Raw genomic sequence first — 23,772 nt, forward strand, 5'->3', positions numbered from 1 at the left:
ATTTAAGATGATTTAATTGCATAAGCAATTGCCCTTTAGACAATAAGTCTTAAAACAGTTTTAGACGTCATGAAATGTTCTTTGGAGAATCTTGAGGACACACATGTTCGCTCACCACCATCAAGTCACCAATAGAATTCCCTGTGGTATCGATATTCCACATCTCTAAATTTCTGCTCTGTACTATTTTTGTTAAACTCCACTAGGTTTTCCCCACAGATATGACACTTATTACATATATTTGTGTTTATTGTATGTCCTTTTTAAGAATTTGCTTACCTAAAGCTTGTTTTCTGCAGACTTTCACTGGACTGCATAAACCACAATGTCACACTCCAAGTAAATTTGTGCATGATGAATAAAAATGAAGCATTATTCAGCCAAATTCTGAATCCTGAATACAAAACTAGGCAAGGTTCAGATGGAGTCCAAATGTCCTGTGTCAGAACATAATGTTCCTTTTACTGCTTACACAAAAGTCACACTAGTGTTTATGTGTTTTGTGATTTCTTTTCCAATAACAAACCTCTTACAATCTAATCCAATCTCTTTGGTGTATATTAATGCATTAATTTTCAACCAATAATACTTTGTGGTTCATATTTGTATAAACATATAATGGAAAATGGAAATTATTTCAGCTATTCCTGTCATTCATTGTCTGCATGGACTGTCTACTATGTCATCATGTTCTTTGTGGCACAGGTCTGAAACAGAATGAAGTGGTTAGCTAATTCTTTGTGCTGGTATGTTGGTTATACTGAGGTCATCCATATTAAAATGTGTTCTCCACATAACCAAGGATTTTCTGTATTTATACTTACCATACATTTATAAATATATGCACTAATTATTCACAAAGTATGTACACATATAAACTATAAACTTCTGCAGCTCTCTGTGACACACTCACACACACACACACACACACACACACACACACACACACAAAGAAACGACTTTCCAGGCAAAAGTGCACATTGCCCAATCGTTCTTTTTGTACAACTGGATCCAAAACCACAAAGTTATGTGATTAGTCCAAAAACATTATGAATACACTAAGTGGACACTTTATCAGATACACTCAAGTTGTATCTTATGAGCTGCAATCAGCTGTAATTTATAATCCACCACTGCTGGCACCACTATAGTCAGCTGATTGGTTGAACTGTATACTTTCTAAACTGTGTCAATCTTTATTGGCCTCCTTCATGAGTGACTTGGTGTTCCAAAGGGAAGACGTTGGCTGGATGCTTTTAATATACATCTGCATTGTAAATACTGCACTATAAATGCTGTTCATAAAACTAGTGAAGAATGCTACTTGAATTGAAAAGTATTCATTACATTACACTACATAATGACATTACACAACTATGCAGAGAACAAGACAAGTTATCATAAGTCAGCTAATTTCTGAGTTGAATGAAAAAAGTACTGCATCTTATAGGTGCACCTATAGGTGTAATATAGTTCAACACATTGTAACACAGTGTACAAGCGAATGGAGGTTGTCATTTTTTCAGCTGCCCTATCTCTCTCTCTCTCTCTCTCTCTCTCTCTCTCTCTATATATATATATATATATATATATGTGTGTGTGTGTGCGTGTGCGCGCGCACACAGGAGTGAGCATTAATATATGTATATGGAATGAATATTGATATATTCACTTAATTTCAATAGGGCATGAAAATGCATTAGCATATTGGGCTTTTTTGCCATATTTGTTCATCCCCCAAATTAATTTCTGAAATTAATGTCTGGTTGGCTACTGATCTGCAGTTCAGGTGGGTTTGTTTGTTTGTTTGTTCAGACAAACAGAAATCATTTCAACAGTTACCTTATTGTCTTTCTTTTAGGTTCTGGGGCATAAATGGGTTAGTATGATGCCTCCCCTGGTCTTCCAGGGCAGCCTGTTCCTTGCATACCAGCTGCCTTTGTTGTGGTGGATAATTCTCTACAAGAATTTGAGTTGTTTGGCAATAATTTAGCATCTCTTTAAGAAAAGGAAGAACAGGAAAAGTAAATTATTTGAACAGGAAATATGAATGCTGATGGTGCCGCGTACCATATACACCGAATGAATATTGATATGTATATAGCAAACAGTGATATATAGGGACCGAACATAGATATATATGTAATGTACCAGAGCCACTACCATATATGTTGTTCATTGTGTATATTTCACAGTTCTTCCAATATGTATAGGAATGCTCGTTCTGTATATATCAATATTGAGTTCATATATTAATGTTCATTCCGTATAATTGTCATCTTTTGCTGAATGCATTTTACATTAATTAGGACCCTAAAATAGTACAGGTGCAAGCTTACTGTTACTCCCTATAAATCAATTGTACCAAGTTTCTACAGCCCATACATTCAATATTCAACTAATAAGAGCATATTATGAAAAATGAAAAAAATGACTAAAAAAAAAAACAGGCCTCTTGTAGGTGCTTGTAACTCAAACAAGAGTCGCTAGATAGGAACTTTGAGCCTTTAGGTTTCTGACAGGTTTCATCATTCATGCCTGTGCCAAATTATATCAGTGGTCAAGGACTGAGTGGTACCACCACTTCTGGGATGCGTGGCTGTGTTTTAATGCTTTGTGCATATATTTTATTGCATTGTCTATGTGTATAGGTTCATATAATTCAGTATCAGGTTATCTTTTAGGTAGTTTTCCTAAAAGCTATCTCAGTACCAATCCCATGCAATGTCTTCACTAGGGTAAAAAAAAATCAGATAACCATCTGTTGCTAACAGGTGTATGTGTGTGTACTTTGGCCCGAATTCGTGAACCTGTGAAAATCTACCTGACCACAGTGCCAGTGACTCTAGCTTGCATGATTATACGTTAGCAGTTAAAGACTACACTGACATATCTGGCCTATAATTTCTTTATTTCCTTTTTTTTTTTTAATCCTTACTTATACATTATGTTGTTTTTTGCAGACTACAGTAATGACACAAAAAATCCATAGTATAGGCACATACTGTACACGAACTGTATACATACAGTATACATATTGCACACGTTGTATGAATTTGCACATACTGCTATCAAATGAGCATTTATACATAATAATGTTCGGAAATCCTAAAAGCAGCCGACCGTTGTCAAACAAATCTGAAATAAACATGAATACCAAGACTACTATTTAAGTGTGGCATGATTTATTTTTTATTTCGAGAGTTAAAAAAAATATCCGGTTAGCTGGTTTTCTGGGTCTTACCATTCAGTATACTTAACATAGGTAATGCATATGCGAACAACACCATACTTACATAGTAGGATCAAATAGTACCATTGTTTCTCTGACACTAGATGGCGATCCTCATTTGGTTGCTCTGAAGTACAGCGTGAATGATTATTACGGGTTTAGTCAAGTAGCCAGCTATTATAATACTCGGCTTAAATAGTAGTGTAGCTTTTAAAAGTTTTTCTTGTCAGGAGAACGCAAAGGACAATATTATTCAAAACTGTCTTTTCCAAAAGTACTTTCTGTTAATAGATTACCGATAGGGTTAACATTTCTATCGTCGCTCGGCTATTTACGTCTTTTAAGAATGTAGAGAAGTCAACCTGGATGGTGAAACTAAATAAAGTAAATTACTAGCTAGCTAGCAAGGTAATTTTTAACCAGCTTGATGACAATACTAGCTAAATGTTCCGTGAAGTTAATATGTAGCTAACGTGTTATTACTTTATGAAAATGTCCTGGAAGCGCACAGCTAAATGGTATGGCTTCATAATTTACGTTTGCATAGTTTTAAATGCTAGCCTAGCTTACTCGTTAGCTAAGAACGTAACGCTTGTTCACTACCAAGCTATCAATGTTTGTCCCAATTTCTGCGTGGCAGGTAACTAGCAAGGTTGCGGTTTGAATCGCCCGTATACCGCAAATGGTTTGACACCCGAAAATCAAGACAAAGTAGTTAAGGAAAGCTAAGTTAAGTAGGAGTTGCTTTTGCTCTGGTGTGGCGTACAATGTTAAAGACGTTTGCTAGCTAGTAATACACATTAGTCTCGGATGATTAGGGTTGCAGTGAAATCACTAGATTAGCTAGCTTTCTCTGTGAGGTTGAACTTTGTCTAGCCTACCTGGACGAGATGGCAGGGATCAGGCTAGATGGATGGCGTCATTAATCCGCTAGCTAGCATGAGTAGCTACTTGTTTGCTTTGCTAAATGAATTCTCGTGTTTCAGTTTTCGGCTATTGGTTCTTGTGAGGATTATATAATGCATTTTAACTAAGTATACTACAATCTGTGATCCATATCAGACCACTTCAAATTCGTACGCCCCCGTCTGTTTGAAGTCATGATGAACAACACCGGCTACTGCAGCGAGAGTTTCAATAGCCTGCAGAGTGCCACCAGCGATGAAGATATGGTGGAAATCGCTGGAGCAACTCTCGATTTTTCCAGTACGGATGATGTGCCTCCTTTGGACCGTGACCATGGAGCGGGTAAATGGCCAACGGGGAACATAAAGGGGGGCGCTACGCTGTTAGGGAAATTAGGGATTTAGAGACGGGGTGGCGGGACCGGGGTCAATGCACACGGTACTCAAAACTCAAAATTATTGAAACTTTCTGATGGATTATTTTTGTTATGCAAGAGCTTCCCAATTTTATTTATTTATTTACAGTTTTTATGTGTTTATGGATGTAATGACTTTTGTTATGGTTTTTTTTTTTTTTAACCACTGCACAAACGAAATTACTTACGAAGCAAAGTATTTAAAAGGAAAGGTTTTTTTCTTCCTTGTAAAGTGATATGGGTTCAGGGCCAAATAAGTAATATAGATGCTTCTGGTATTTTTATTGGAGTAAGAAAATACTGGTGTGAAATGGATGAGATCATTTTTGTGGTATTTGCAGCCACTCATACAAAAGCTGAGGTCAGCCTTTTATCAGCAAGATCAAAGTCTCAGCTAGTTCCTGTTAGTTTCATATTTTGACTTTACGTTTCAGTGTTCCCTGACTTCTTAGTGACCTGCTTTTGCTATTTCTATTGTTAAGACAGACAATTCTAGACTGAGTCCAGTCTGACCCAATTTAACAAAGGCAAATGAAGAAGAAATGAAAAATATTACTACAAGGCTACAAACAAAAAGTAATGATAGTCAATGATTTTATTGTTGTTTTTGTGTAGTTAGAGTTTGAGCCAGAGCTCATTTTAAGGAATTCAGATCACTGAAACTGAGCATCACCTGTTTCAAATCTCAAAACCAATGCTTAAGTACCCATAAAATGATTTCAGTGATTAAAGTGGTTGGGGAAAAAAACAGATATTCCCTTTTGTACTCCTGATATTGTTTCCTGATAGTTTTCTGTCTTCAGGTGGTTTCTTCAAACATCTTAGAAGTAAAGGGTCTTTGACAAAGTAAAGGTTGTAGTACATGACAGTAGAGAACTTTGCCCAAATGCTTACACTTTAGATCACTTTTGCATTCCCTTCATGCTGTTTAATTTAAAGTTCAAGATCTGTCTTAACATTTTCTCTCCAATATGCAGGAGGAATTGGGAATGGACTGAAAGAGGCTCCTAAACTGATGGATTTTCTTGACGAACCATTGCCTGGAGTGGGCACTTATGAAGACTTCAACACCATTGATTGGGTTCGTGAGAAGTCCAAGGACCGGGATCGTCACAGAGAGGTTAGTGGGAGTGTTCTACAGTAGAATTTTTATATATATATAATAAAATTAAAAAAAAATTTATATATATATTTATTTATAGAAAGTTGGCTTGGAATTGTATGCTTTTCTATTCTGCAGATTGCCAGTCAGAGTAAAGAGTCGACCTGGGCTTTGATGAAGAGCATTAGTGATGCTTTCTCTGGTTGGCTCCTGATGTTATTTGTTGGACTGATGTCAGGTTAATTAACCTCATTTATTTGTTAGGTCTTTTGGGTAGCGGGTAAGAGGCTGGAGGGGTGATAAATCACTAAATGTTGAGTACTCTTAACTGCTCATGAATTGCCATCCTTGGTGCTTATCTATGTTAAAGTATCTCTATTTTTAATCAGTGTGTTTTACCTATGTGCATCTAGCTTGATTTCCTGCTTTATTTTAAAGGTGCCCTTGCTGGTGGGATTGACATCTCTGCTCACTGGATGACAGACCTGAAGGAGGGGGTGTGTCTCAGTGCCTTTTGGTTCAACCATGAGCATTGCTGCTGGAACTCTAATGAGAACACATTCCAGGAGAGAGACAAATGTCCTAAATGGAAGAGCTGGGCTGAGCTCATCATTGGCTCCAATGATGGGCCCTTTGCCTACATTATGAATTATGTAATGTATGTGTGCTGGGCCCTCCTCTTCTCCTTCCTTGCTGTGTCTCTAGTTAGGGCCTTTGCGCCCTATGCCTGTGGGTCAGGTATTCCTGAGGTAAGCTTTGTAGTATATGTATTTATTTATGTATATGTTTTACTTTCAGTTTAGGAAATATTCATCCCCCACATAATGTTACTATATTCTGTTTTCTGAAAGAAATGTATCAGTTGCTTTTAAATATTATTCAGTAATGTTACGTTTGTGCCTTTACTGTGATCCTCAGATTAAGACCATTCTCAGTGGGTTTATCATTCGTGGTTACCTGGGCAAGTGGACTCTGATGATTAAAACCATTACTCTGGTGCTGGCTGTCTCATCTGGTCTCAGTCTGGGCAAAGAAGGGCCACTGGTTCATGTGGCCTGTTGCTGTGGAAACATCCTTTGCCATCTTTTCACCAAGTACCGAAAGAATGAGGCCAAAAGGCGAGAGGTACGTGCGAACAATATGGCTTTGCTGAAATCCTGAAACTAAATGAGGTGACCAGCTATATTATGAATATTTGGAACTTGGATGAAGTAGAATTGTTTTGGGAGTTTAAGGGCTGAGTGTAGTGTAACAGATAAGGAATCTCTCAAATCTTACATTTCTCTCCCTCAGAAAATCACACTAAGAATAGCCTGTTTGTCATATAACACTTAAAATAATCTGATATCTTGTTCTTGTGGTATTATGTTTTCCACAAACATATTCCAAATACTTTCTGTGGAGTCTGTAGTCAAAGAAATGGAATGGCCAGAATTGAGTCCATTGTACCATAGCAGTTTATGTAAGTTGCCATTGAACGCTCCCTCTGGTTGCCAAAGGTTAATTGTTATGTCTTATCTTCAGTGAACCAGAACAAAGCTGAAAAGTGGAGGGTTTGTTGGTCATTTTAAAACAGCAATTTCAGTGCTCTTTTTATGAGGATTCTCTTTATTTAGTTTGTTCCTAAAATTGCTTACATCCCAGTCAGCTGATCTTATTTCCAGTAGGCTGACTGGCAGTTTTCCTAACAGTACATTAAAAATCAGACAGATGTTACTTATTCTATTTCTGTAAATTGTTTCCCTCACTTTCAACCAAACACCAGACCACTATTTTATGATGTCAGATATGGTCTGTTTATAGCTTCGGCCCTATGTGATTTTTCTCCTTTAACTCTCTGGGTGTGTGTGTGTCAGGTGCTTTCTGCTGCAGCTGCAGTTGGTGTTTCAGTGGCATTCGGTGCTCCTATTGGAGGAGTTCTTTTCAGCCTGGAAGAGGTAAATGACTTTCTCCTGTTATTAATTCATGTCAGAGTAATGTTTACTACCTCATTTTTAAATATTACTTCATATATATTCAGATTAGTTAATTTGTTACTAGTGGCAGACCAGAAAGCTAGTTCACAGTGTTGAATATTTCAAAGCACAAAAGTGATAGGGCTGATCTCTTGAACATTTCTCTTCCCTAGGTGAGTTATTACTTCCCCTTAAAGACACTGTGGCGCTCTTTCTTTGCGGCTTTGGTGGCTGCCTTCACACTGCGCTCCATCAACCCATTCGGGAACAGCCGTCTGGTGCTTTTCTATGTTGAGTTCCATTCCCCCTGGCACCTCGTGGAGCTTGTACCATTTGTGCTGTTGGGCATCTTTGGTGGCATCTGGGGCGCCTTCTTTATCCGAGCCAACATCATGTGGTGTCGCCGGCGAAAGACCACACGCCTGGGCCACTACCCGGTGCTGGAGGTGCTGGTAGTGACGGCAGTCACAGCAGTGCTGGCGTTCCCCAACAGCTATACTCGCATGAGCACCAGTGAGCTTATCTCAGAGTTGTTCAATGACTGTGGCTTGCTGGACTCCTCTCAACTGTGCAATTACGCAAACGTGAGTGACATTGAGCGTGGCAGCAATGCCCTGCCCGACCGGCCTGCCAGCCATGACGTCTACACAGCCATGTGGCAGCTGGCGCTGGCTCTCGTGTTCAAGATGCTGATTACCGTGGTGACCTTTGGCATGAAGGTAAGCTCACAGTATTTCAAGTATTCAATAAGTAACCTATAAATGTGTGTAAAAAATGTACAGAATTTACACGGCTATTTAAGAAGTTGTGTATGTGAAATTTGTGAATGAAAATATTGCCTCAGCTTGTAGGTTTTAAAAATAAAGCAATGAAATATAATTTGTGTGCTGCAATAAAAAAAAAAATCAGTGCAAGTTTCCATTTTTGATCTTTAATTAGAGCAATCGATCAACACTTTACATTCACACATAGGACATGGAGGCAGTTTACAGGTTACAATGTAAGAACATTAGAGTGTCACCAGACAATGAGGCCAATCAGCTGAAGATACCAAACCAAAGTCACTGCAGTGGAAGCTGGAGTATGGAGGTACTCAGAGGCAAGTTTGCTTCAAACTGGGGGCCTTCCAGAATTGTAGGGGATTTAGTGGATGGTGGCAATTGATGGGGGTTGAGAATTACTCCTTAGTTTTCTGATTGGTCTGAGTGACAGTGGGGAATGGGGATGTTGGTTGATTCATGAAAGCAGCTAGCATAAATGCATTCAAATTACACAGGTTCAAAGCATCTTTTAAATTGTCAAAATCAGCATGCATATGATGTGTAGGTCATAAGAGATGCACTAAGCCTGCATTATTTGCCTATATCTATATACTATATCTGTTGGAGTTTGGACTGATGGTTCAGAGGCTTGGTCACCCTTTCCTTTTGTGATTCATTCTGTGATTTAAAACTGTTGTTTTCTCTTAATTTTTATTTTGACTCTTCTTTCATGTGTAGGTACCTTCAGGCCTGTTCATCCCCAGCATGGCTGTGGGAGCGATAGCAGGTAGGCTGCTTGGAGTGGGCATGGAGCAGCTGGCATACTACCACCATGACTGGGTCCTCTTCAGAGGCTGGTGCTCGCCTGGAGCAGACTGCATTACACCAGGCCTTTACGCCATGGTTGGTGCAGCTGCCTGCTTGGGTAAGGGAGAATGTTTGTTTGTTTGTTTGTTTGTTTGTTTGTTTGTTTGTTTCATAGGTCTCCTGATGGTTTTGGCCTTCTCTTGATGTGCATGATTGCACCTGTTGTTGTTTTTTTTGTTTTGTTTTGTTTTGTTTTAAGCATGATGCTTTAGTTAAATAAGGACTGTGTAAGATTAATGTATAGCATAAGATAAAACTCCATTAAGCACGCAATTAATTCATCCATGTTCTCTGCCTTCACAAGAGCAAAAAAACCAACAAAACTGAATGCCTGTCTGTTTTACTTTACAAGCACCTTTTTTTTAAACATCTGCCCCAACCCAACCTTACTCCCAATTGCCAAAAGAATAATGTAATAACTATTCTTGTTTTGAAGGAAATGATTAAATAATGCCTTTTCAACAGAAAATAACCTCCCTATCCCTCTGCAGGTGGTGTGACCCGTATGACTGTCTCGCTTGTGGTCATCATGTTCGAACTGACCGGAGGCTTGGAGTATATTGTGCCTTTAATGGCTGCCACTATGACCAGTAAATGGGTGGCGGATGCACTGGGCCGCGAGGGCATCTATGAGGCCCACATCCGGCTGAATGGCTACCCTTTCCTAGAGCCCAAAGAGGAGTTCAGCCACAAGACTCTAGCCATGGATGTTATGCGCCCCCGCCGTAGCGACCCTCCACTCTCTGTCATAACACAGGATGGCATGAGTGTAGAGGAAGTGGAGACTCTGATCACTGACACATCTTACAGCGGTTTCCCTGTGGTCGTCTCGCATGAGTCACAGAGGCTTGTGGGCTTTGTACTACGCAGAGACCTGGTCATCTCCATCGGTGAGTTATGCCAGACCGCAGCTGCACCTTTTACATTTTATATGGCTGCAAAAAACATTCATCCTATTGTGTTAAATGTTATTTTCTCAGAACACTCTCATATTTGGAGTACTTATTGTCTGTTCCATTACCCACAAGGATCTGTGCTAAAAGTACCAAAATGTGTTTAATCTCAGAGGTCTTAAACAGCTGTTAGTTGTACCTCTCTGTCTGTATTGCTCCTCATGGCTTCATTTATTCTATTGAGAGTTTATTGAAAATGTTTGTTCCTGCAGAGAATGCTCGACAGCGGCAGGACGGTGTGGTTAGCACTTCACAGATTTTCTTCACAGAGTACACACCCCCTCAGCTGCCCAGCAGCCCTTCACCCCTAAAGTTGCGTGGTATCTTGGACCTAAGTCCCTTCACTGTTACTGACCACACTGCCATGGACATTGTGGTCGACATCTTCCGCAAACTCGGACTGCGACAGTGCCTCGTCACTCATAATGGGTAAGAAACTTTTGAACACACACTTTTTACAAATTTCAGAGACATTTTTAAAAACACTAAGAAAGCCTGTTTGTGAAATATTGCTCTCTGTTTAAAAGCAATAGTTAAAGAGGAACTCTGACCATTGACAGGCTGTTTTAATGTTATTTCTTGTTTTACTTGCAGGCGCTTACTGGGTATCATCACCAAAAAGGATATTTTAAAGCACATGGCCCAAATAGCCAACCGTGACCCAGACTCCATACTTTTCAACTGAAATTCCACGCAGGCCTTTCTAATCTCAACCATTCTTACACATAGCCACGTGTTGGGCAGGGACCACATGTCTGATCCGACCTTTGCACTACGGCACTGTCAGTGCTGCATGAGAGTCCAGTCACACTGTGATGGCCATTTGAGGGCCCCTTTGCTGCAGGCACCACGTTGAGATGGACAACCTGCAGCAGCATGCCCTGTGCACTCCAGCATACACCTTAATCACTAAACTTGGATAAATCAAGATGCTAAGTTTGGTTTTTCAAGAAGCCAGTCGATTATAACATATCAAAACTATGACTTCATTTTGAAGCAAAAAAAAAATAAATCAGTGGATATGCACACACTAGGACAATCCTGATCATATAAGATAGTGTTCCTGTTTAGCATAAATATATTGCAACTCCTGCAAAATGAGGAAACTTGCCTTCATGGCATTTGGCAATTAAGATCCCAAAGCCTCATGTTCCTTCAGTGAAAGCAATGCTTTATTTGTCTTTTAATTTAATTGAAAATTAAATGAATCAGTAGATTGGGATCTACAAGCTATTAATAACTGAGAATGCCTCTATTTTGCACGATTTCAGTCATTGGTTGTGCCAGAAATGCTATAAAGAATAGGCTAAAACCAAGTAGCAGATCATCAGTAATTTTATGTAAATAATAACATTCATATATTTCCTGTTTTCACTCCCTCCATTTCATGGTTAATGTCTATATAAAAATGTGGAATTATTTAGCTAAAAACATTTTCTGAGTTTACAGCACATGTATAAAGAAGGAATGTGTGGTTTTACTGGTTCTGCCTTCATGTAATGACATACAACATTTATAGTTTACTTTATCTAACATGAAATAACTGCAGAGTATCACTGAGAGCTCTGCCCAGCTGGCCTGACCACTATTGTCCTTGGATTTTGTTAATCACATTTTTTGTCACATCAGCAAGTCCAAGGGGTTATCTAAGTACCAACCAGTTTTGACAAAAATGATTAAGCAATATTTATTTTCTTCTTCACCTAGTCGCATAGTTTCATGATATATCGGCATTATACATTTTGAAAAATATTATAATTTAAAGCAAAAGATGTGAGAACTTCTGATGGCCTGTTTAAACATAAACATAGCCTAATCACTCTACATCAAGCAACATTTCTGACTTTGCAGGCATAATTACCCAGTTGGAAATGTAAGCAAGATAAAGTACTATGCTATATGCATCACGATACATGCATGGTTGAGACATTCAGTGATGTATCATTATAACCATATTTTAACTATAACCTTAATTCCAGTCAATGTATGCCAACATTTCTCAAAACAGTGTATAATATTTATATATTGGGTCTGAAGGTTTATTTAAACCTTCCCAATTTTGAGACAGACTGAAAACGCATTTCTGTATTGTGGGCAGGCTGCCATAATCTGGACTATTTGTGCTCTGTGTTATGCAAGTGAATTAATTAGTGAAATTGGATGTTAATGTGAAGGGCAGAAACAAAGGTACAGTTGTATGAGGCTAAAGGTGATGTATCCATATGCTTTTGTTGGCTGCCTGTTAAATTTGTAACACTGCCTTCAGTCTGCTGCATACAATAACTGCTAAAAGAAGCTATCCCTTTGTTTACATCCTCCAAAGAAGCATTCATATGTATTGATTTAAGATAAACTGAGTCATCTGATTCATCAAGGTCTGGAGTTAATACTGATATTTAGCCAAACAATTGTACTACAACTTTTTTTTATTACCTTTACTAACTTGGAAAGCTCTGAAAGACCTTAAAGTATCATTGGACCAGTCGTTATAGATGCAACAAGTCTCCAAGTCCCAGGGCATTAAGGTGCCCTGTCCCTTTTTATTTACTGTTGATCAGTTGGTACCTCATTTATAAGTGTCTGTAAATGGACATGTATGAAGAGCCACTTTTATGCAGAGTATTCCCTTTGATAAAAACATTGTGTATTTGTGTTTAAAAATGTAATGTCTGTAATCAGTTGTTTAATTGTCTAATCAATGATCATTTATGTATTGGTCTAAAATATGAATGTAATCACAGTAATTTATTCATTAATATCTATAAGACAAGTTGAGAGGCGATCTGTGTATATTTGGTTGTGTGTAAGAAGCGGGGGGAGGGGGGGGCTTCATCTTACTAACTGTCCAGCTCCAGACTTTGTCCATAACTGCCACAATATTTCATGTTCCACAAAGTAGGATTAATGACTTCAAGTTAAGGTTGAGCAAAATCCCTACTTATACTGAGTTCATCTCTTTCATTCTGCTTTTCCTGGTAGGATCACTGTGGTAACAAGATATGAACATCATCCTAGATTTTTCTATTCTCTGTTATACATTTCAGCTCCTCCTGTGGGACACCAAGAAGCTACCAGGCAGTTGTGAAACATAATCCTTCCAACGGGTCTGTCTCTGGGCCTCCTTCCAGTTAGACATGCCTGAAACAGCAGTAGTGGAAGCCGACCAGTGGACGTCCATACCTAATTAGCTTCTCTCAATCTTGAGGACCTGTGGTTCTACTCCATGGCCTTCCTGGATTGCAGAGAGTCCAACAACCCTGTGGAGAAACCCAATTTCCACTGTTTCCATTTGAGAGCTTATTCTTTTGGTCACTACCCATATCTCATGACCACAGGAAAAGATGTGGAGCTAACTTTACTGGTATACACAGAGCTTTGACTTTACCACCTGCAAATTTGCTTTACCACCACATAGCAATCTAGAGACAGCAACACTGCTGACATCATTCATTGTCTCTAACACTTTTTACATCACTTGTGAGTGAAAACGCCATTCTATTCTTTTCCAGTAGAGTACCAGACCACAGATTTGGAGCCATGAAGCACTTGCATATGTGGATAAGGTCCACCTCGGCCTGACACCCACAGTGAATGACTTCATCAAAAAAGTGTACAGAGCCCTTACTGCATACATATAGACCACCTGAAAGAGCAATCTGTACTCCATACTCCTGCATCACCATCCACAATTCAAACAAAGTTTTTGTTACTTGGTTATTAACATTCCATAACTTGTACAGAAGTGAACAACATTTTCCCAGTTATGAACAAACCAGGGAGGTCATGCTTCCCAATCATGCTGCTTCAGGTATAATCATCATACCCAACATAGGCGTTGAAGTGCCTCTGTAGGTGTCAGTAGGTAGGAGTACTTCAGTAGTACTCTGAAGTAAAAGATACACCACCATTGATCAAGAGATATAGTACCAGAATTTCTATTATATGTGCAGATGTAAGGCTATCAATATCTAGTCCATACACTTCCATCTACCACACCAATGCTTGTGCTTTCCCTGCCAAAGAAGTGACATTTCATGTTCCTAGAGTTTCCTGGCCTGGCTCCAGGGCTTTGTCCCAGTGTCCCTAGTCCAGGTAAGGTTTTTGGTTGGTTGTTTTCCAGAAGCACTTTCCACTGCAGTGTGTTGCACCAATTTTTGTCAGGCCACTTCCCCCCTCAGATAAGTTCACCAAGGTTGACCCTACTGGAAGTATTTAACTTCCTGCGATGTAGCCCTGAAGTTCATGAAAGCCCTTTCCCCATAAAAACATTCCAATCCTTGAAGGGTACTAAACCAGCTAGGTACACTTTCTTTCAGTAAACCTTTTCTACAAAATGATTGCTTCATTTCCCACAAAGAAACATTTGTCATATGGGCTATTACAGGAGTCAGGTGTTTTTATATTGTCAAGTTAAGACCAGAACATGAGATATTCGTAATAATAGAGAATACATAATTGCTGTATATTTATGGCTGCAATTTATGTGTTTTGCCTTCCCAAAGCCTCAGATGGAAGACCAAAAGATGATCTTATTAAAAAAAAAAAAACACCAAGTTGGCAAAAGTATGAACCAAAGGATTAAGTGTGAAATAGGATTGTTTTGGATCCAAATGTAAACTGAGTAACATAATGCTGACAATCTGTTACATCATAGCCTAACCTGAGGGTGGTCTTATGGCCATAGTGTTATTCTTATTCAATTTTGGGTCTAGTCCAGTGTCACTTATAATTACAGTTTGGGTTTGCATAGTGTTGCTTTAAAACAGTGTTTGTTGAAATGTATCTACATACAAAAGGCCAATATTATACAATGGTACAGTCTAGGAGGGTTTTTCCATTTAACTTGTTTTTCCATTTAACTTGTTTTTTAACTAAATATTTTCACTTTTGGGCACATCCAAACATTCTCATCCCCTCAAGCCAGTGTCAGTACAGTGTCTGTACTGTATATACAGTGCTTTGTGTAGTTGTAACATTTGTCTTGTGTAGAGCTAACAGAATATATATATATATATATATATATATATATATATATATATATATATATATATATATATATATATATATATATATAGTTACCTAATCATGAGGGGCAATTTTTGTATTTTTATCTTAGTATATCATTTTAGAGTGGTTCTATATGTCTGTTTATATTAAGTATGTACTTAATTATGCACATTTTTTCCACTGAGTATCCATCATAGAAAGAAGCAGAAACAGCTGTGCAAATCCCTAGCATACATGTACATCTGGATAAAAAACATTTTTTCCATGCTTTGGGCAGCACATTTCATATCTGCCTTAATACAAAGAGTTTGAAAAATGTATCTGTCACTTTTCCACTAGCACAAGACCCTCCATGCCAGAGAGTTCCTTACTTTAGATCCCATTGCACATTTATGAGGGGAAACCCCACTTCAGCTGTGATGCTGTTGGTTTCCATACTTACTGTGACCTTGAAAAATCCTTGATCGCTCCAGAGACCTTTTGTATATAAATAAAGATTAAAAATGTGGAGTCTTGTTCTCTACCTCTCCTTTGCATGAATTCAGCTGTTTTTCTCTAATGGTTTCATTTAAAGCATGGGCACTGGGTAATAGAGCACACTTCGCCATCTGGTTGCAATATTGGCATCTGTCTTTAGGTTGTAAAATCCTGAGTTATTTGAGCTTTGTCAGTGGAGATTTTGGGTAAACAGGAAGCATGGTGACTTTACAGATCCTTATATTCCACACCCACACTCTTTCTTCTGTTTTCTCACAGTCCTCATCTGGGATGCTACAGAAAGACCCATTTGTAGTTCATCAAAACATGACCGCTGCCCACAACTTGTAAACTCATAGATCAAAGTGGAAAGCTCCAAAATAACTCGATGAGTCATCTGCATGTACTACTAAAGGGGAGGACACAGAGACAAAGATTTCATCACCTGCTCGAAGCTCGAAAAGGCCTCCCTGGTAGATGGAGTGGAGGGCATTCTCACTGTCTGGTGCCCAGCACTTAGTGCCCACTCCCTTCAGCAACTGTATGGGTCGTGCATATGCTGTCTTCTTATACACACATTGAACCACTTGGTGGCTCTCTGAGCTGGACTGCTGGCTGATGCTGGAGAGTGTGATATAGCGGAAGTAAACCTGGGCGTACAAGTAATAGCGTCCTGTCTGGGGGATACGCAGATGCCCGTTAGACACCGTCATGTTGTGGAGGTGGGAGCCAAAGCTCTGGTTGCCCCAGGAACGTACAAGGTGACGGCAGGATTGGTGGAGATCCATTTGAGGGGTTAAGGATGTAAGGCCTGGAGGAATGAGGAGAAAGTTTAAGTCTATATTGGAATGTAGAATTATATAAAAGTATAGCCTATCATTTCTCTAATACATTGCTTAATACAAGTGCCTCCTGCTCCCTATAGTATGTGTATAGGAGGCAGTTTTCAACTAAGGTTCTAAGCCTATATTAAGTCATATATAATATGTATAATATACATAAAGCAGTATTTAATACAATACTTAATACAACTACCTTAAGTCATAAGTCTTGTAAATATACATGTATTGTAAATAAAACTGTGTATCTTTTTAAGGGATTTATGAGTTCATTTAAGTGTGTAAACAGCATTCTCAACATCCTGACATTCTTAAGAACTGTTTAACCTTTTCTTAGTATTAGCCCTCTATAGCATGAATTATTACTTAATCATGATAAAATGGTTTCTGTGTTTTCATTATTTAAAATAGCTTAAATAATGAAAATGTTTGAAATTTGTATAATTTTTTAAAAAGGGGGGTAGATGGTAAATTGATGCCTTATGGCAACAATGCGCAATCATGGAAAGTATTATAAAATCAATTTTTCCTCTAAAAGCATCCTTTCATTGAAAACAAGATTAAACAAATCCAGTTTTTACTTAATGTAATCTATAACCCAATATTTATATAGCTAAAATAACTATTATAATTATTGTTTGGAATGTATAGTAATAATAACATCATAATGAGATAATGAAATGCACCTGTAATAAGACACAGGGACAATTTCCTTGGTCAAAAACAATTCTGTTTCCTATTTGATATCATTTAATTATTCTCATTCAATATAATTTATGTAATATAGTCATCATCATCTAATACCTCTACCTGGTTTTGTGGTTCAGCATCATTTTTGCCTAAATATTGAGGAATTACTCAACTTTGGGTGCCCTCAAGCCATGACCTTATCTGTCTCAAGTATCCATGGAAAAAGGGAGTTCAAAAAGGGAGACCAGTTTCCTGGTCATGTGATATCATCAATTATTTGTCATTTCAAAGTAAAAGACTTTTAGTCAACAATTAAACAGTAAACTATGGATTTTATATTAATGCCTTTTAGTAAAATTGAGATAAACTAATTTGTTGCCATATGGCAAGACCATGCAATAGAGAGTTAGATATTTAAGTTTACATGAGAGTAAAGTTCATACACCAACTCTTTCTCTCATACACACACCCTGTAGTCCACTGTCTCTGAGGGTGAGGTGAGCAGAAGGCCGTGGGTTCCCAACAGTGAGAAATTTTGAACGTGGCTGGCCTGTTGTTTGTCTTTCTGTGGGACACACAAAGGGCCAAACAGACTAAGTAGCTGACTGAAAAAGAAAATGTTTTAACATTTGGCATTTAGTTACATGTTTAGTGTCTGCATAGTTTGAGGAAATGAAGAAATTATCTTAGTAACAGCTATTTAGGTTCAGTGGGTATAGTGTTACCTTGAAAGGCATGTTGGGAGATGATGTTTTCTGTTACCTAAATAAAAAACAGAAATGTTATTCCAGATTTTTAACAGCAAGATATCTAAAAAAAAAAAAAAAAAAAAAAACAACAAAAAAAAACATCTACACTATTATTTTGCTGATCATCCTTGCCTACAAAATTCAGCTCTTTGTCCTGAGTTAACCAGTGTGTTCAAAATTTCCCCTGACATCTTTGTTTATTAAACTAAGTAAAGGGTGGTGGGAAAGATACTGTTTGCAGGAAATGACTGCATTACTTAACACTGCCTGAGGCCACTGGAACCATGGTAGCTAAATGGAATAATGCCTATAGGCTTTGAGAGCTTTTGTCCATATAATGTCATTCAAGACATGCTTATCCTCCCCAAATCCAACAGAGCTACTGAGAAAATAAAAGGCCCTAAGATTCCACGCAAATTCATGCCAACAACACAATGAAGTGCTGACATCATAAGCGATCGACTTTCTCTTCCAGTTTCAAACTATTCATGTATCAAATTTTCCAGAGTACAGACAAATGTCAAAGATTCAGAGGGGGAAAAGAAACAAACCAAACTGCAAACAAAAACATGAAGGGGAGAGATGAAAAGTCATAGTGGAGAGGGGTCTGATTCCACTGGATTTGCTGATGCACTTTTTAACCAGTGCAAACAGGCAAACCAAATTGCTATTGTGTAGGTGATTCAAGCATATAGACTGTACTGCCAGAAGAGACACAAAAGATCTAAGTAGTGGGTGGGAACTGGCAAACACTAGTACTGGAGAGAAAAACAGATTAGATATGTCCTGAGGGATCCAGCCTGTGATAACAGAGGACAGTTGTTCTTTTGTTTTTGAAGTTATGACCAAAACACGGTTCTGTGGAGCTTTACTATTCAACAACTTCTCTCACAGTCACACGATGCCGGGTTCATGTGACATTCAAACAAAAACTGAATCATTTTTATAACACTAGTTCCAGCAATTATCTGATCTGACATGTCTGAGCTGATATCATTGCTGACTGCATTTTAATAGTTTATCGTCAATCCTCACTGATGAGAAGCAGATAATGTTTGATATTTTTTTACACTGTTCAGCCAATTTTTAATGAATCGATTAATTCATTTCCTAATCAATATTTTTTTTTGCCAGTGGCACGTGGTGGAGTCATAGCTGGAGTGTAATCTCTTTGACTTAAAGAATCTAAAGCTTCAATCAAAGCAAACACAAAGTAAGACAGGTGTTCAGATAACCAAAGATTTGCACAAGACATTAAAATATCCAGCCTTCCATTTATCTATATCATCAAAATTTTGTTTCAGATTAATTTAGAATTCAAATACAGTGAATTAGTAATGTGCTATCAAAACAAAGTGTTGGTGAATTGGTTACCTAAGTTAGTCCAGTTAAGCAAATGCATGTTTGCATTAATTTTTTTTGTCCCCAAAGACTTTTCCAGCTTGTACTTCAAGACTCAGGATGGTTTTTAACAGACCTTTATTTCATAACATCAGATAAAAATCACTGCATAAAATCAGATACTTATAGTAAACCCAAACACCATTAACTTTGTTATAAAAAATGTAAAAAAAAAACAAAAACAGAATATGTCCACATGTACCTTGGAAATATATGCCTTAATTCCCTCAGCCAGCTTGATGCAGGGTTCACCAAAGAGTTGCACCAGGCCATCAGGCACATCCTGCTCTTTCTCCAGAGCATTCAGGAGCCCTAAACACCGCAGTTCCTCAGAAACGCCCTGGCTCCGGGCCTGTCATAAAGTCAGGGAGAAAAAGTCAAAGACAGAGTGAAAAACTAAACACAATATCCCTTTACTTGTGGTAAAATGAAAAGGTTAAATTGAACAATTCTTGTATCATGAAGAGATGTTGTTGTCGTCCCGTTCCCCCCCCCCCCCCCCCCATCCCTATCTGAAGAAAAACCCTGTACTAGTTTCAGAACTGTGGTCAAGATGAAAGACTGAAAAAAACATGTTATGACTTCAATGAATGTTTCAATTTTGCTGTCAAAAGCAAACTTGTTTGTGCAATGAGCTTAACCAGGAATGATCGGAGTTCAAGTGAAAAACACCTCCCAATGCCCTTCTGCTAAAACCACCAGCATTTAAAATTCTTCATCCTGAGAATGAGGCTTATGAGACCTTCCATTATAGTGGTTCTCTTCAGGCGTGTGCATTTCGACATTTCCTATGCAGTGTTTAACACAGTTTGGTAATCAGGCTTAGTAGATACAGTGTTCTTTTCATAGCAGACATTAGTGTAACGTAAAATTCTGTGGCCTGCTGCAAAAGGCAGGTTGGGGGGCCTTTTTTTAGTTTTATTATTATTTAAGTTACAATCACGCTGTGGGTGCCCCCTACAGCTTGAAGCCTCCCAGCCCCCCGCAGTGAGTGTCCTGTATGCACATCGCCTACACCACTGACAGTGGAGTGGTAAGTGAAATGACTGGCTAATGTAAGTGTCTGATTTTGTTCTTCAAGCATGCAATCAAGTCTCCTGGACTCAAGGACAAGGCACACCTTTTTTGGTCCTCACTGATGGATCAAACTTCCAATTGGGAATCTCTTACACTTTCAAGTTCACACAAACCGTTTTTCACGTTTTTTGTGTTATTACAGTATTGTTATGCTGGAAATGTTTAACATGACACATCACATCTCAAAATAATTAAATGACAGACGTTACATTTTGTTGAACCTCTCCTATTCCTTTAATTACTCCAATTCCTGTTCCTTGAACAACAAAACGACTAGAACTCTGGTAGTGCTTTCACCCTCTTCTACTTCCACACATTGCAATTTGCACTTGAGCTATCCTGATACATGCGCTGAACAGAGACTGAATCATCTGGACATTTACTTCCATTATAACTTAATGAAGGATATCATTAACAGTTATAGGAATTATACAATTTGAAAATGATATAATAAGTGGTATGGTCACTGTTATTGATTTTAATTCATGTATTTTGTTTGATATAAGATTTATGCTGTTGCCATTATGGAAATGGAAATGAATCATACGTCTTCTAAAACAAATTTTGTATCCAATTATTTAATGTAATCCATGATTTTTAAGAGCATTTCCAGCTACACAGTTGCAATGGTAATAAGATTGTTTATAATATTTAGAATTATTAGTTTGATAATATCATTAAACTTTATTCACCTCTATTCATGAGAGGTGAGGTTTAAAGTGGAATATAATTTAGAAACAAAGCAAGTAGCATTGTTTAGGTGTATATTTTAGCAAGCACATCTCTATAGGAACCAAGATCTTTGGAGTCATTTCTTACCCCCTGTGGTTTTTGTTTTGCAAGGTCAGGTTTTTTAAGAATCCTTATTCATTATGTCCACAAAGCTACCATAACCTGTTCTTTGCATCCAAACCTCAGACGATGATCTCCTACAGGACTAAGATCAGACATAATGAATTAAATCTGAGAGTAACATCTAGCCTTAGTTCAAAGATTTGTTCATGTTTTGCTTCAATGCCCAAATTTTTAAAAAGGTCTTTGTATATTTTCTGGCTTTCTAGGAACTGTGTCTTCTGGGAAGCTATTTTAACACTCATATTTGGAATAACAATACTTGTTTTTAAAGGTCATTTGGTTTTGGTTTTGACCAATATTAAGACATATTATGCACTGAAGGAAAACTATTGCAGTGTGACATGATTGCAGTTAGTGCACTAGTTACATAATAACCAGTGCACTAAAATGGGCGTTTACATAGGTTGTGTGAATATACATTAGCTTTCAGGTAATTAGACCACCAAATACTACGCAATTTTACCAAAAAGGGAAATAAGCAGACAAAACAGGGTTGCTTTCTATGGCTATATAAAAAAAAAATGAGGAAAATAATGCTAACTTTCTGGTTAATGTATAGTTTGTGTACACAAATAAACTGATCAGTTGATAAACCAATAATTAGTTAATGAATGAATTAAGAATAATTAATTAGGATTATTTCTTGTGTGTTTACGTGGCAATTATAAAACTTTTAATAGCAAACCCAAGTACAAATAGAACGCATGCAGGACACATATGCTTTATCAATGTAAATCAAAGTAGAAAATACAGTGCAGTCGGTAGCCTATTGGTACATATATATCCAAAATAGTGAGAATTTCACTGACCGCCGTGTGAAAATGTTCATGGAAAGCAGACTAAAAAAAATAAAGAGGAGCAAAGTTGTCCGTTCGAAGTGAATAATGTACCATGAAATAAGCCAAATCAAGGATTTCATAGGTTAAGTCTACAAAACAACGTTATAAAACGCACTGCAGTTGTCACTGCCTTTGCTTACTCCAAAAACGCCGCGCAACACTGAATCAGTTTTGTCTATAACTATAACAAAACACAGCTGGGCACAAATAGGAAGTAACTTACGTGGGCCATGGACATATTAAGGTAAACGAGGAGTCCGGCAGTCGAAGCAACTTGAAGAATAATCATGACGATAACAATCATCGTCATCCATAATTTCGAGGGTGCTTCCATGCGACTTTTCGGCTGAACCATAATGAATGAGCTCGATTCGCTATTCACAGATCTTAAATAATTAAGGTTGGCTTCAGATGCCAGCGCATTCCTTCCGAACGGCTGTTCCTCGTGCTCAAAAGAGAATGCTGCAGTAGGCACTTCCATGTTCTTAATACGGTCCGTTAATTAAAAACGTAGATAGCCCCTAAGGCAAAAGCAGTCTGGAGATACAGTCTGGAAAGTCATTGATGTAGCTGATGAGCTCATCTAAACTGGGAGACTATGCTGTCATGAAGGCGTTCCGGCAGAACAAGATATTAGCCTAGCTGCATAGGGACAAATTCACGAATACCATAGGTTTTAGTTACACTTTGGTTAATATTAAGGCAAACATGAATTTATACGGGAATTTATAATTTGTTCCTTTTATAATAGTCCAGCCTGTTGCAAAGCCCAGTAAACTAAATTCTCTAGTCGATTTGCTTTTGATTTTAAATCAGTTTTAATATCCTGGTTTATTATTTTCAAATAATATTAGCTGGATGAATGTGATTAGACGGACTAAACTGACCACACCATAATCCCAGACTCCAGGCTGTTCCATAGGCACATCGTATATGTTTCTCAGATTAGAGCAAAGTAAATGCTTTGTTGAAACTGGAAGATGCACTCCAGATTCCACTGCATTCCATTTTCATGTCCTTATTTGACAAACAGTACACAAGGCAACATAAACCAACGCAATGCATTTTTCTATGGCATTTTAGGACCTAACAAACAGAAATAAATGATTGCCAAAGATACAACATGCTGAAATCTCAAAAAATTCAAACCGAAACCTATGGGATTATCTGCTTTCTTCTTACTAGAGGTAGCCATTTCTGTGTTGTTTATTTTTACATTGAGCTGCCATGTAATGTTCAGCAGGGAAGGTCTAAGTTCTCAGGATATACACTATGCTTAGTAATAGCAAGTTACAGGAAAGGCAGGCGCTACAGCAAGAAAAATCATATGGTCCCATATGACATTTATTTAGCTGGACTGACATGGTGATGTCTGAAAGTGATACATTTAGATTAAAAAGAAAGTCTTGTGCTCAGTCTTGTTCCCCAGTTGTTGTGCAAGCTATGAAATCAACCAGGCTTCAACTAAATAACAACCATTCATCTGATTTGGAGAGAGAGCATCCTACCACAGTCTACTTTGCTAATCCAGTGAAAATGTTTTCAGTGCAGTAGGAGTGGGGTTTTAGTGATATGCTCTTCTCCATGTGATTGAAATTTGATAAAATTCAAATGAGAAAGTCATGACAGACTATGATCATTAACCAG

General features: G+C 38.0%; 2 protein-coding genes across 4 annotated transcripts; one reads left to right on the forward strand and one right to left on the reverse strand.

Annotated features, from left to right (window-relative positions):
* Positions 1-3,341: 3,341 nt before the first annotated feature.
* clcn5a (chloride channel, voltage-sensitive 5a) lies at positions 3,342-12,966 on the forward strand. Of its 3 annotated transcripts, XM_027004769.2 has the most exons (13): positions 3,342-3,640; positions 3,737-3,750; positions 4,295-4,480; positions 5,531-5,673; positions 5,794-5,893; positions 6,094-6,404; positions 6,574-6,780; positions 7,512-7,592; positions 7,784-8,329; positions 9,110-9,296; positions 9,730-10,128; positions 10,404-10,620; positions 10,786-12,966. In XM_027004769.2, the coding sequence occupies exons 3-13, from the start codon at positions 4,333-4,335 to the stop codon at positions 10,874-10,876; spliced, it is 2,430 nt and encodes an 809-aa protein (XP_026860570.2). In that variant the 5' UTR covers positions 3,342-3,640; positions 3,737-3,750; positions 4,295-4,332; the 3' UTR covers positions 10,877-12,966. The 3 variants fall into 3 exon arrangements, with proteins under 3 accessions (XP_026860570.2, XP_026860553.2, XP_026860562.2); XM_027004752.2 differs by having other exon boundaries at positions 3,342-3,750; XM_027004761.2 differs by lacking the exon at positions 3,737-3,750.
* Positions 12,967-15,276: 2,310 nt separating this feature from the next.
* tnfsf10l3 (tumor necrosis factor (ligand) superfamily, member 10 like 3) lies at positions 15,277-22,660 on the reverse strand. Its single transcript, XM_027005588.2, has 5 exons — positions 22,349-22,660; positions 19,557-19,706; positions 17,930-17,966; positions 17,674-17,769; positions 15,277-16,486 (listed from the first exon to the last, which is right to left on the reverse strand). The coding sequence occupies exons 1-5, from the start codon at positions 22,604-22,606 to the stop codon at positions 16,029-16,031; spliced, it is 999 nt and encodes a 332-aa protein (XP_026861389.2). The 5' UTR covers positions 22,607-22,660; the 3' UTR covers positions 15,277-16,028.
* Positions 22,661-23,772: the final 1,112 nt, after the last annotated feature.

The sequence above is a fragment of the Electrophorus electricus genome, chromosome 6, assembly GCF_013358815.1.
Source record: "Electrophorus electricus isolate fEleEle1 chromosome 6, fEleEle1.pri, whole genome shotgun sequence".
NCBI lineage: Eukaryota > Metazoa > Chordata > Actinopteri > Gymnotiformes > Gymnotidae > Electrophorus > Electrophorus electricus.

Bases quoted from the DNA above. Each gene is read 5' to 3' on its own strand.
- clcn5a (XM_027004752.2), top strand. From the start codon at position 4,333: ATGATGAACAACACCGGCTACTGCAGCGAGAGTTTCAATAGCCTGCAG. The intron at 4,481-5,530 runs GTAAATGGCCAA...TCCAATATGCAG, and splicing joins GGACCGTGACCATGGAGCGG to GAGGAATTGGGAATGGACTG. The intron at 10,621-10,785 runs GTAAGAAACTTT...TTTTACTTGCAG, and splicing joins TGCCTCGTCACTCATAATGG to GCGCTTACTGGGTATCATCA.
- tnfsf10l3 (XM_027005588.2), bottom strand. From the start codon at position 22,606: ATGGAAGTGCCTACTGCAGCATTCTCTTTTGAGCACGAGGAACAGCCG. The intron at 19,707-22,348 runs GTAAGTTACTTC...ACTTTATGACAG, and splicing joins TTAATATGTCCATGGCCCAC to GCCCGGAGCCAGGGCGTTTC. The intron at 16,487-17,673 runs GTGTGTGTATGA...TCATTCCTCCAG, and splicing joins CAGAGACAGTGGACTACAGG to GCCTTACATCCTTAACCCCT.